At 39.3% G+C, this 14,236-nt stretch overlaps 1 protein-coding gene across 1 annotated transcript in view; it reads left to right on the top strand.

The window, feature by feature from the left end:
- The window catches only part of cdh6 (cadherin 6), a 13,612-nt gene extending 13,496 nt beyond the window's left edge, over positions 1-116 (top strand). The window contains exon 11 of the mRNA XM_030773385.1: positions 1-116. This exon is cut by the window's left edge and continues 390 nt beyond it. Within this exon, the coding sequence (XP_030629245.1) occupies positions 1-116 (116 nt within the window).
- The last annotated feature ends 14,120 nt before the right edge of the window (positions 117-14,236 follow it).

Genomic DNA, 14,236 nt, shown 5'->3' with positions numbered 1-14,236 from the left:
TGGGTTCGGCCTCCTCCGACGGGGAGCAAGACTATAACTATCTCAGCGAATGGGGTCCTCGTTTCAGAAAACTGGCAGATATGTACGGAGGCGAAGACAGCGATTGGGATTGCTAACGGACAAGCCAGGAAAAGCTTGGTCTGCACGAGCTGTCATTCCCAATGACTGCTGCTGGACGAAGTGGAATATGCAGCCTGACTTTTTTTCTTCTTCTTCTTCTTCTTCTTTTTTCTTTCTTTTCTTTTTTTTTTTTTTTTTTTACAAAAGTGCCCTTTATTTCCCTCTCACTCTCTCAAGTACACACACACATTTTCTGTCTCTCTCTCTCTCTCTCTCTCTCTCTCTGTCTCTCTTTTTCTTCTTCTTTTCTGCCACGCTTCAGCTCAGTAACAATGACAGGGCATCTTTTGAGGTCTTTCTGATCCAGTGGCTACTGGAGCTGAGCTTAAATCACAGGGACTTGAAGGTGATAGTTATAATTATAATATGTATTCTTGTTTTTTTTGTTTGTTTGTTTTTTTACCTTCACCATCACACAGTCTCCTCAGAACTTGGGGGCAGAAAGGAGATCACCTGAAAGCGACACTTTTTTTGGGGGGGAGGAGGATAACCCCGTGACTGATGAGAGACATCTGCACACAGTGTTCACATGGCTTTTCATAACTATAATTGTCATTTGAGAAAAAAAAAAAAAAAAAAAAAAAAGAAACGGAAAAAGAGAAGGACCTTTAAAAGTGTCCGCCATCTTGCCGCAGAATTCTCCCGAGAAAATGCTGCACAGAAAATTCATTGTAAGAAGAGGAAGTGAACTTTCGTGCCACTTAAATGTTCTATTTTGTGGAGCAAATGTGGTATACTTTATACATTTGAAAAGCAAAGGCCAAGATATCCTGCTCTTTCATGAATGTTCCAGAACAAAAAAAAAAAACAGCTATTGTTTGCCAATAGACTTCATTGTGTGACATGGGCAGCTTACAATCAGATATTCTGGTCTTTTTTTTTTTGGCAGTTTAAGGTTGAAAGACCGGGATATAATCAATCGTTTGTAAATTTTGAAGATTCTGTGTGTTCTTTCAGTTCGTGTATGAAGATGTGTGTTTCATTTTACGACCTCGATCCAAATAGATTGTTTGAACATCTTTGATGGCCTCAGGACTAAATGGGAGGAAAGGATTTCAGGGTTGGGCTTTCATGACACTCCAGGGAAACAGGCCAGAAGTTTACCATGTTCTGATGTTGAAGGCTATAAACGCTGTTTGTTTTTTGGGGATTTGGTCATAAGTGGCATTCCTTTTGTTTCACTCTAACATCCATCAGTGCTAGAAACTTCCCTACTGAAGTTCTTATTTCACAGAATGACTTTAGGATTTAATCCGATCCAAGCATTTTAGACTTGTGATCCCTTTTAAGTACTTAACTGAAACACTTTGTGACAGAAAAATGGATCTTGCTTAGCACACTTAACTTTGTAATCATATATTTAACATTTTTTTTGACAGAACACTCAGTCAGAAGCGACTTACTCTGAAAAAAAAAGAAGTAAGCTTTTCTCAGCTGTCTTGAAGATTCAGAGAATAACGTCAGAGCGTAAAAGAAAAAAAAAATCGTCATTCATTCATTTTAGGAATGATCTGGTGAGACACTCCTGAGCGCTACAGTCGTTTTCATCGCTGAAACTACATCCATGCTTACAGTGTTCATCTCCAATTAAACACACTTTAAAGCTCCACAAAACAAAATGGTGTCTGATTTCCCATGCTAGGATTATTACATCACAACAGTCTTTTAATTTCGTGTAAACTGGATCAATTAATTATTTCCATGTGATTTGACTCTGTGTCAACAACAATGCAGATCTGAGATGGAATTTGCCTCTGTAGTCTTAAAGTAAGAGACGGAGAACATTTCAAAAGGAATATAAAAGTAACTGAATTCATTACCAAAATAGAAAAAAAAAGGAAGTGTGATGTAAGATTCAGAGGGTGAAACTGCCGAGATTTTAACATATTTCAGATGTAAGTAAATACTTGTCATCTTTTCATTTATTTTTAGATCCACGCTTCAGATTCGTACTACATTGATTTTTCACACGTACTCCGTAAACATGCTATTTAAAAAAAATGACAGTAAAAATCATGGTGTAAAAAATGTGATTAAAAAATGAAACAGTGCTTTGGTGCAGTGACTTTTGGGAGACTAGATGATTGATGTTCATGTACCACATTGATTTATATCCTGTGATATTTTGTACCAAAATATTTATATAACACGAACATGATTAAATATTCTTGAAACATGTACGTCCAATATTACTGTTCTTTTTTTTCTGTGGGTTTTTGTTTGTTTGTTTGTTTGTTTGTTTTTTGTTTTTTATTTTAAAGTGTAACACTTTACATTTGAGCTGTTGGCAGTTCATATACTTATGATGTATAAAAATAAATGTTTTCTTTTTCCAAGAAACCCTTAGTGATACCATTTTGTATTTGGTGATATCATACATTTGTGTTTCTATAGAAACAGACACCCCCCTCCCAGCCCCCCACCCCGCCATGTTCCATATCATTCATACCGCTCCAATTAATTTCAGTCTCACATTAATGTCATTTCATGTTCTGAATATTATGAACAGCTCTCCATCCCTTTGTTATCTTTGACCAAACAAATATGACTTCATCTTCATGTGACTTCAACCAGGGTTTAAACACCACCCGCATAAATGGAACACGAGAACATAATCCACCCCCCCACCCCCCACACACACACCATTTAAAAATGACTGGGTGAGGTCATCAATTAAAAATGAGGAATATATCACAGATGGATCTTTAAGATTGAAAGTTAAGCTTATTTTAAAAACCTGATACTTTGAGAAGGCCATTTGAATACCAGAATAGGAATAGTCTATGCATCAAGGAGTGGGCACACAAGCGTTTGAGACTTATCTCCCTCATGCTTGGGCTGCATGCTGTTTGATGTATTATACAGTACCAACATGAAATCTGTGTGCGCTCAGAGGTCTTGGCATGGAAGTACAGTGGATCAGAAAGAAAAAAAGTGGGGTTCAAGTACTTCATCTGAATTTTTTTTTTTTCCACATCAACCAACTATTACCATTACCCCTCACCATCATTGAGAAGCCGCGATTTTTTTTTTCTTTTCTTTTTTTTTTTCGTTTGTTTGGTTGTTTCAGATTTGACTAACTATTGATACATTTCAAACTTTCTCTTTATTTCTAAAATATTAGAAAAAGCTGTATCTTTCCAATTGATTTCATTCCTCCAGAGAAATGGTGTAAACAAAGACTTTCAGTTTGGATTTAGGCCCCTTTAATGCACTGACACAGTGCTGGTCAGAGTAACTAATGACCTACTTCTGTACTCTGACCGTGGGTGTATCTCTTAGCTGGTATTACAAGATCTTACTGCAGCATTTGACACTGCAGACCAAAATATTCTTTTAGATAGGCTTGAGAATTGTGGTGGCATTTGTGGACAGGCATTCGCATGGTTTAGCTCTTATCTGACAGATCGTCATCACTTTGTAAGTGTAAACTGGAAACTGACTGACATTGTGCAAGTGAAATATGGCATGCTGCAAGGCTCTGTTTTGGGTCCCTTGTTGTTCTCCTTGTGCATGCTACCATTGGGAGATATTATTCAAAATCATAGCATTAGCATCCACTGTTATGCTGATCACACACAACTATACGTAAGCTGCAAGACCAGGTGAAGGCTCCCAGTTCTCTAGATTAGCCAATTGTATGAGAAACATTCAAGACTTGATAGCCAGTAACTTCCTCTAACTCAAATCAACTGTAATAAAACTGAAATATTAGTCCTTTGATTCCAGAAATACGCTGTCTGGGTTCAGTTTCTGCTTGGACCGACTGATGGACAGTGACTTAACATTTGGATCAAAATGCAACCGCCAATGTTTTTACAAGGACCATAAAGTTTCATCCTATTTTTACTATAATATCTGTCCTACACTGGTTATCTGTTGGGTTTTGTATTGACTTCTGCTTCAGAATTCTGCTTTTGAAACACAAAGCCTTAAATGGTCTAGCCAACCAGTACCAAAGTGGCCGGCTAACAATTTAAAGTTCGCCTCGCCCTCTAAGATCAGAAAATGCATGTCTTCTATCACTACCTAGCATTGCAAAATCCACAGCTGGTGGCAGATTCTTGTCTTATATGGTTCATAAACTATGGAATTGTCTTCCACCCAATGTCCAGGATTCAGACATGCTCACTCAGCTGAAGTCTAAACTAAAGACTTACATATTCAGCTCAGCTTATAGCTAAATTCCAGAGCCAAAGGATTAGAGGTGATGGACCATGGTCATAAAGCATTTTTGGTAAACTGAGGCATTGGTGCTGTCTCCCCCTTTATTCACATGTGATCACTCAAGTTTGTTGACCGTAGAATAAGAGGGTTCACGACGGCTCAGGGACCCCTTATGGCTATGCGGCCAACTGTTTATCTCCTTTTTACTTTTAGGCTGCATTAATGAGGTCTACTGGAGCACTGGTGGTACACTCAAGCCAGAAATCATTTTAAAGCATTTTATAGAGCTTATGCTGCATACTTAAACATACTGAAACACATCAGTTTTGTTTCTTCTTTTCTTTTCTTTGCCTCCCTGCCCTGACCATGGGGTACCGAATCTGAAGGCTTTAAGGTTCTACTCCAAAGCTCCTGCTCTCAGCATGAGGTCTACGAAACAACCCCCCACCCCCCTCCCTCATCCAGGCCCCCTACAAGCTCCTGTCTTGCCATGAGGTCTAGAATATCATGCTCCCAACTTGAGGCCCCCAAGCTCCTACTCATGACCCTACCTGAACCTGACATCTGTCACATCATTATCCGTCACGCCACCAACCTGTGGTCTTACCTGAGCTATTGACCCTCGACCTAATTGACGACGACCAACCTGTCCTCTTCACCCTCTGCATAATCTGAGTATTAATTATAGTATTACTAATCATCATACAGGTATTAGTACAGACAAATTTATTGATATGATATGAAAATCCAGTGGACATTAAATTAACTTAAAGCCCATAGTATCTAGAACTTCTGGAATCTTCTATGCCGTGAATCATTTGTACTGTGCCCCTATTAAGTTACAACATGCTATGAATACTTTATATGCCGTAGAATCTGGAAGCCCTGGAGCCTTCATACTGTGAATGTATTTATTCTTAGTGCCAGCCAGAGAAGGATGGGTCATTGAGTCTTGGTTCGTCCCCAGGTTTCTTCCTCCTGTTTTCTTCATCTTAGAGAGTTTTTTTCTTGTCACTGTCACAGTGGGCTTGCTTGCTGGGGGTTCAGGAACTGATTTGAAAGCTGCTTTTAAACAATTTAATTGGAAAATGCGTTACACAAATAAATTTGAATTTGGATTTGAAAATGTTTTGTCTGTGCCGTCGTGTAGAACAGGTGTGGATTTCCCCGCTAATTTCAGTTAATTAGGCTGATCTATAATTGAGATCTCAAGTATTGGTATGGGATTTAGAAAACAGGGGCAAGGGGGCCACGTTCAAACTGACTGGAGATCAGCAGTTCTGAGGCAGATGGTGACCTTTCAAACAATACCCATGTTAACGGGAAACATTGGCATGTCCTAGTTCACACATTAAAGCAGCACACTTCTCATCTCATTTGGGTTTATATCCTTCTGTAAGCGTATTAAAAGCTCACATGACAAGAGAATCATCTAGTTCCATTTTCTGAATGTAACATTTTGCCAGGGGAAAATGACCTTCTCCACAGTCCATATTTCTGCTTTAAGAAGCGTTCGTGGAGTAAAATACCAAAAATTAAAAAAAAAAGAAAGAAAGAAAGAAAGAAAGAATGATTTTAATCACCCATGTCGCCTGATTTGATTGTAGTTACAGACAAGTCAACTCAAACTGTCAAAAAGTAAAAAAAAATTCAAAAACAAAACAATTCAAAATGAAATGAGTGAAGACTTGCACTGTCCACATTCCACATCTCTGCTTCAAAGTATCACTCTGTCACTAACAACCATTTCTGTCCTGGTGTGTTTAATTTTTTACAGCCGCAAAATGTCTTTGTATCTCTCTTTCTCGATTTTTCGAAAACTGTTCTTTACAATCTACTTGCACATTATGGTCGTGTCCTTCTACCTCCATCAAAAAGTGAGGGTGGTAGATAAAAGACACAAGTCTAAAATCAAATTCAACTACTCAGCAAAGCACACACGCGAGCTTCAAAACAGCACAGCACTCATATAGAGGAGCAACAAAAAAGAAGCAAGCCCAAAAAAAAGGGAATGTACTGTGAGGTTGCGTAAAGCTGACTGTTAGAACTGTTGAAACTCTAAGCTGCAGTTGCCTGTAATGAAGTGGGTGGAAAGAACTCAGCAGTAGTCCAGTAGTTCTGTGTGTGTAGGAAGCAGCACACAAAACCAACTAAATCAAAACCCCAGTCAACATGTTACTGCTGCAGAATGGCAGAGGCTCAAAAGCCGAGGCCTCAGAGACATAGCGTCGGGTTCCATTAGCCTGCTTGGAGTCCGTACATTTAATCTTTAATGCACATGACTTGTAGGGTGGGTGGGTGGGTGACGGAGCGGGCGGGGGGGGGGGGGGGGGGGGGGGGTTGTTAAATAGCAATGCATTTCATCTAAAGGGCTTTTTTTTTCTCTCCTTCCTCCGAAATAACTCCATATGAAGTGCGAAGTGTTCTGTCATCAAGTCTTTTTTCATAGTCTTAAAAAAAAAAAAAAAAGATTCACCCTTAATCTGACATAGTACATTTAATGCTGATTTTTTTTTTAATTTGAATAGGAATGAGACTTCACTTGTCTCATGTGAATAGTCTTGGGGGTTTTTTGTGTGTGTGTGTGCTTGACACTCTTAGAGGGTGCACCAAATATGCACCGAAAGCTCCACATCAATATCAAACAGGTAATTTCTGAGTTCAAAGAGATTTTCTGAGCAGTTCTGATAAAGCGCTCACACTTTGTTGTGAGCTATTTTTCAGTTAAATATGAGGTAAAAAGTGTCAACCTGTCCTATTATTTTGTCTCTTTTGTTGCAGCATTGCTCCATTGATCAAGCAAAAAGGAGTTTTACAGTTTCAGTACGAAGATTTTTTTTTCTAATAAAAGGGATTCAGTTCAAAAAATAATCATATTCAAAGAATAATCATCGCTGTTTAGCCCATTTTAGTAAATAAATACACGTGATTATTAAGTGTTTTAAGAACTCGAGTTATTGTCTGCTCAGTTCTCTCTGAGAAAACTTTCCTTTTCAAACAGTTATTAAGTAAAGACATGCTGAGTGCCTTTGATGGATTATTTTAATTATAGTGTGGGGTAGGTTTTTCATACTCTGTCTCCATGGTATAATATATATTTTTATTTCTCAATTTTCCACTTCTCTTATTTCATAATGAAAATGCAAAAAAAAAAAAAAAAGAGAGAAAAATTTTTTTTTCCACCAATGCACTAAGTGCGTCATTTTTATGGAAACATTATACATTGCTAACGTACAATGTATTGCAAAAAAAAAAAAAAAAAAAGAAAAGTATCCCAACCATAATACGACATAAGCAACAAATAAATAAATAAACATTACCCATAGAATAAATAAACAAATAAATAAATAGGCATTACCCATAAAACAAATAAATAGATAAATACATAGACATTACCCATAGAATAAATAAACAAATAAATAAACAGACATTACCCATAAAATAAATAAATAGTTAAATAAATAGACATTACCCACAGAGTAAATAAATAGATAAATACACAGACATTACCCATAGTTGAAAGTTATAATACTATAATACAGTAGAATCAGAGTCAGCGTAGACCACGCAGTATATCTGACTGGCAGATTTTATTTTGGTTTTTGGCTTTGTTTTTTTCTCCCTCAGAGGAAAAACTTGACAGAGAAGACTGACATGTTTAAACGCACATCAGGTCAAACCCTGGCCAACGCACGGGGCAATCACCTCTGCCTGTTCCACAAGGGACGAAACCAGCTGTACCTCTCTGGACCTCCCGGTTAGTCTGTTTATTGTGCTATGTTTGGTCATGCACATGACATATCTCAGTCAATATGAAGATCCCACTGTACGTGGATGACGACCGGGCCGGAGCTGTCCTAGCTTCGATTTTTTTTTTAACCTCTCACCTTTTTGTTTCGGCCTCATCAGGTAAACACAAGTTTCTGTTTTATGAGGGAAATCAGAGTTTTCTCAGACACGACGTTCACCCAGAAGTCTAAACACTCCACTCCATCTTTCTCCAGCGGACTGGAGGCAGGACGTGAAGGTGAGCTCGAAGGCTGAAGATTGAGCGCGGGGTTTTTGCAGACTCGCCAGACAGAAGTTCGCTGTTAGACATCTGCCTCATTATACAGGCACAGGCAGCACTGGTCTCTCAACCAGGTCCTGCTTGACTTGGCTTTTATTGCATTCTCTCTCTCTCTCACACCCCATACATCAAGTCACAGCCTCACCGTAGCCTTGTCATAAATGGCAATTCCATATTTCTCTTCAGCAATATCCTTTATCTTCAAAACATGCACAGCGTTCGCACTCAGTGGCATCTGACTGCTTTGTTGATGGTTTAAGAGAAAAAAAAAAAAGACAGTAATTTAAGTTCATTAGGTGTGAATAGTAGTCCCGAACCCTGCAATACCTCCCCCCACCCCACCCCACCCCCCCACTCCAACCTGCCCTCCCTTCCCACTTTGAATTCCCTTCGTTCCCAAGGAATTCAATTTCCCTGAGTCTGCGCCTTGGAAAAAAAAAAAAAAAAAAAAGATGAGAATTATTCATACACTCCAGCCTTGCTGGAAGAGTCTGATTTCCTGTCTCCCGTCTCAGAGTCCTTCGAGTTAAACAACCTTACTGAGGCACTGGTCTTTGAGGTCACTCCAGCTGCAGCATAGATGATGACGTCCCTATCTATAATTCAATGCACATAGAGCGAGGAAGAGAAAAAAAAGAGACAGGGAGAGAAGAAAAGATTGTGGACTACTTATGAAACAACATACAAGTTTCAGACACCCCCCCCCCCCCCCCCGCCACCTACCCCCTCCCACCCCTTCGCAGTGTTCACAAACAACAGCAACAACGAAAAAAATGAACTTGTATTCTGGCACGGTTGTCAACCAAAGAAAAAAAAAAAAGAACAGACTCCATTACCATGAACTTCCTAAAATTGCCTCTTTTTCCCTCAGTGTCCCTGCAAATGTTTGTTTTTATTCCAGTGGATTGAACCCATGCCTCCCTAACTTTTTAGTTCAAATACATTTTGTTTGATTTATTTATACAGTTTCAGAGAAAGATTACCCCGTACAAACTCACATTACTGAAGCGGGCAGAATCTCTACTCCCTGGAAACCCACTTATTATATCGACATGAACTATGGTTTAAGGTGGGCAGAAAAAAAAGATCACAAAGCCAAAGTGCTATATTAAAAGGACCATATTTCTGTCTCTCTGGCTTTCTCTCTGTCACTCTAGCTCTCTCTCTCTCACACACACGCACACACACACACACACACACACACAGTATATGTATGTATTCATGTATGTATGTATGTGTGAGTCTGTTTCCCTTTTAGTTTCACAGAAAAAAATCACGTTGTTAATTTTGGAAGCTTTGCGCACAAAATAGACGATGACTCACTCACAGATTGAGAAACATGTAAATTACACTCACTCAAAAAGAATTACCAAGCTTTTTTATCAACAGACAGAGGAGGGGGTGGGGAGAGAGAGAGGGGGGGGGGGGGCACTCCTTTCAAGATGAGTGACCATTAGGTCCACTTGCCAATTCTCACCTTGAAGAGCTTCATTGATTTAGCTGGAGAGCCTCTCCCTACCTGCCAGGCAACCTGATAATCATCTCTCTCTTTCCTCCATCTGAAGGATGAGCTAAGCACTTTTAAACAGAGCTCAGTTCATTGTTTCCTAAAGAGCACTGCAAGGTTTGGAGGGCACCTAACCAAGAGGACTGTTTGAATTAGAATAGAAGTCAGTTGTAAAAGTAAGAAGTGGCCTTGCGAGAATGGATCATTACCGTTCCGAGTGGGCACCATCCATCCTCAAAGACATTCCTTCAGAAATTTCATACATAAAGTGTTAAACAAAGTATAGACTGAATTATTTAGTATTTCCGAAAAATAGAGTGTCAATTTATTGGGAAACCTGTGCGTGGAAACACCTTGGAAATAAATATCAAGCACCACATGTTTGATTGGCTCGCATGCTTTTTACCGCGTGTAGGCAACGTACCTATACTCTCTTGAAGGGTTATTATCGTATACTAAAAGTAAAATTAAGACGAAAATGGTTTGAGACATTTTCGGAAACTGAAAAAAAATCATTTATCCAAAGTATATCTAAAACTAAAACTAAACGAAACTAACAGTGACTGCTAAAACCTGACAAAAGTAAAATAATTGTCGTTATCGTTTCAAGACGACGGACGTCGTATCCATTCAAGGCGGCGGATGTGATGCTCCCAAAATTCTGTAGAGCTATAGCCGACAACCATAGGATGGCGAATCAGGACCTGCACTCGATAACTAATGGAAGCACGCCTTATTATCAAGTGAACTATTGGGACTATTTCGAATTTAATTGTGAAAGCAGTACAAGCGAATGCATGGCAAATACAGGGAACAGCATCTGTGACGTAGAAATGAAAGAGGAAAATCCCATCCCCAAATCTTCAAGTTCACCTTCAAAGTTAGCATAGACGGGAATACACTTTATTCATGGACAAAGATGTCGCGAGACAGAGCGTGAGTGACGAACTCAAAGGATTTTTAGTTAGCTATACAGGTAGGGTTGACCGTGAAAAATTGTTTGCATGAAGTAAATGGGTGAAATACTTAATCGTGTTCTTGCTTTGTATGTGTATTTACAAATGTATATGTTAGTTAAGTTTAATCTTGAAATGTCGGTATCTTCAATGATAAGCAGAGTATTTTTCACGCTTCACTAATCCTTGACAATTTTTATCCTTAACTTAAATTGCTGAAATTAAACTAAAACTGAAACTGTACTAAACAAACACAGCATAGAAGTGAGTCCATGAAATAAAAACTAAACTGAAACTAACGAAACCACAACTAAAGGGAAATTCAGATCGAATACAAACATATTATCAAAATAAACGAATTTGTAAATGGAAAACTATTACAACCTCGCCCTCTTATAATGTATGCCGTTGTGTATTTTAGACACATCTGAGTCCAAAAACATGTCTTGTACACACTCGTGTGTGCAGTAGGATGAGGCTCTGCTCTTCCTTTGCTGGGGCACCGCTGGAGGCCCTTTGTCTCAGAGTCTGACATTAGGGTGGCTGTAGCCCCCATCATTAGAGCAAGAACATGGAAAGCATTCCACTTAACCCCTGCTCTTTAAAAATCCCTGACATTTCCCGCCCTGGAGGCCCGGTCCAGATCCGACATACACCAACTACTTGTACCTCCGTTTGTGGTCTAAATGGAGAGTCCTTTTTCACTCTGCCTCTCCTTCACCCTTTCAATCTCTCATTCTCTCTCTCTCTCTCTCTCTCTCATTCTCTCTCTCTCTCTCTCTGAGGGCCCTCCACATGGGGCCCTGTGTTTTTCAGCATTCATCGCTTCATTGGAGCACCCATCTCTCTTTGGCTTTAAGTGCTTTTTTTTTTGTCGCAGGATGAGTACAAAATGGGCTGGCCGGCTTACTTCAGCTCGGCCGCGATGAGCACCAGCAGAGTTTTAATCAAGGCTCATCTCCAAAAGAGGAAAAAAAAGAGTTAAATGGAGACACTTGGGTCACTCTGCGTTTGACATGGCAGCTCTTCTGATTCTCCCTTTCCTTTTTTTCTTTTCTCTGCCTTTCCATTTCTTTCTTTCTTTCTTTCTTTCTTTCTTACTTTCTTTCTTTCGTTTGTTCTTTCTTTCTTTCTTTCTTTCTCTCTTTTCTCCTGAGTTACCTGCAAGGTGTAGAGTTTGAATGATAACTAGCTTCCACATTCACCCAGTTTTTTATCACATATTTACCTTCTCTTTGCAATATTTGGTTTAAAAAAAAAAACCCTAAACAGTTAAGGAGAAGCAATTAACGGAGAGGTTCAAAAAGGTCTCAAAGAAAAATCCAAACAATGTAGTCATGGTTACAGTTCGGATGGAAAGAGACTGAAGCCTTACAAAACGAAATGAACAATAAAGTATCTCAGTCAATCTCAAGTATTCCCCTTTTTGGCCAAGGTTCATTGATTCTAAATGTGTAACATAATTTAAAATGTGCAGCCTTTGAAATCATCCACATTCAAATCAATGCAATTTTTCATGCTTTCTAAAAAAGAATCCTCATACATTGACACAAACAGACACATATCAGAATCAGATTATGACTTGATTATTTCTGTATAATTCAGTTTCTTAAGCACATGTATTTTCAAAAGGGAGAAATATTATTTCAATCTGATGGCTATATCCAGATATCCATATATATATATATAGAGAGAGAGAGAGAGAGAGGTTGTTTGTTTTGTTTTGGTTTTTGCAACATACAATCACTGTCCCACTTTTCTCTAGCGCACTGTTCTACACTGAAATCGCACATTTGAATGTTCAACTTTCAACTCTCCAAAGACAAATGCTTCATTAAGCATGCTGGGATGGCATAAAGAGAAAAAAAAATTGAATAATTATGATAATTACGCAGAGAAAGTCCCTAGATTAAACAAATGTCATCAAGTGTATCTTAAGAATACTTTATTTGTGAGAGAAATTTACATAAGGGTTATAAATACTCCACCAGAGCTAGCAAGCAGTGAAATGACTATTCCTCTGAGTAGTAAGGGAATACATTTAGGAGAAACTGGTGGGGCTGTTGATCAAATGAATAGACATTGATAATACTGAAGAGATTGTGTGGATAGATAACAGAAAGAGGAGTCTTTCATTAATGATCCTGCTAATGGTTTCTCTGATTTGTCAGAAGCAGTTTTCTTTGCTGGTGGTCTCTCTCTCACTCGCTCTCTCTCTCTCTCTCTCTCTCTCTCTCTCTCTCTCTCTCTCTGTGAATTTCCTGACTCGGCTCTGCACTGTGAGGTGATTAATTACATTTTGGAAAAGAAAAAGCAGCATCAACAATCATAGCTTTTCTCTGATGAGTGGGTATCTTTATTTGTCTAGAAGGATATAGTGGGTAAATCAGAGAGAACACTTTGGTGGAGTATATTCTGAAAGGCTATTTATAAGAATGTGAATGACTGGTCTTTCCACGAGAAGCTCTTAAAACCCGTCTGTGCTGGTCAATGAAAAATGTGCTTGAGTTGAACAGTTAAGGAATGCATTTGTCCATATATTATAAGTTCTCAGCCACGCTTGTCATATTCTCGCAAACTTCTCTGTTTTTGTAACCTTGTGAGGAGAACGTCTGTAATAGATGACCTTATAAAAGCTGAGATGTTCAACCTATAGAGGGGCTGTAGACAGACCCTGTTCAGGCCGGGGCATCAAGCGGAATCTTCTGGAATCGTCTCTGCAAAAAAATACCCTGGAGGACCACTTAAAACACCTCCTATGGAAGATGAAATGAATGAGTGCAGCAATCTCTCATCTTCACAAAGGCCCCATAAAAAAGCATCTGGAAAGAGAGAGAGAGAGAGAGAGAGGGAGTGAGAGAGAGAAAGAGAGAGAGAGAGAGGGAGTGAGAGAGAGAAAGAGAGAGAGAGAGAGAGAGAGGCTCCTGAGGTAGAGGTGAGAGAGCGAGAGAGAGCGAGAGAGAGAGAGAGAGAGAGAGAGAGAGAGAGGAGAAATAGAACACCTATCAATCTGTTCTGACAACCTGTCCTGTTTCCTGTGCTTTATACCACTCCAGAGAGTATTCCTCATCCATGTCCACTCCTTCACCCTATTGTTCTCCTCTCCTCGCTTTTCTATGTTCTCTGTCCTCCACGCTGTTCAATCTCTCTCTCTCTCTCTTTCTCTCTCTCTTTCTCTCTCTCACTCCCTCTCTCTTTCTCTCTCTCTTCCAGCCCAGAAGGGTTTGTGTCATCTCTGATCGGCTCTGTCGTTAACAAGGAGGGAACACATCAAAGTACAGATGAAACCTCAGGAGGGAGAGATCAAAGTTGGGCTGTAATCTCATCAGGAATGGGGTAGATTGATGAAGATTTGGAGGGAAGGAGGTGGTCTGTGCCTACAGAGGGAGGGAGGGGGGACAGGTCTAAAATGTTGGA

Source organism: Chanos chanos, chromosome 5 (assembly GCF_902362185.1).
Source record: "Chanos chanos chromosome 5, fChaCha1.1, whole genome shotgun sequence".
Classification (NCBI taxonomy): Eukaryota; Metazoa; Chordata; class Actinopteri; order Gonorynchiformes; family Chanidae; genus Chanos; species Chanos chanos.
The sequence above is the reverse complement of the archived record's forward strand: the minus strand, read 5'-3'. Positions and strand labels throughout refer to the sequence as shown.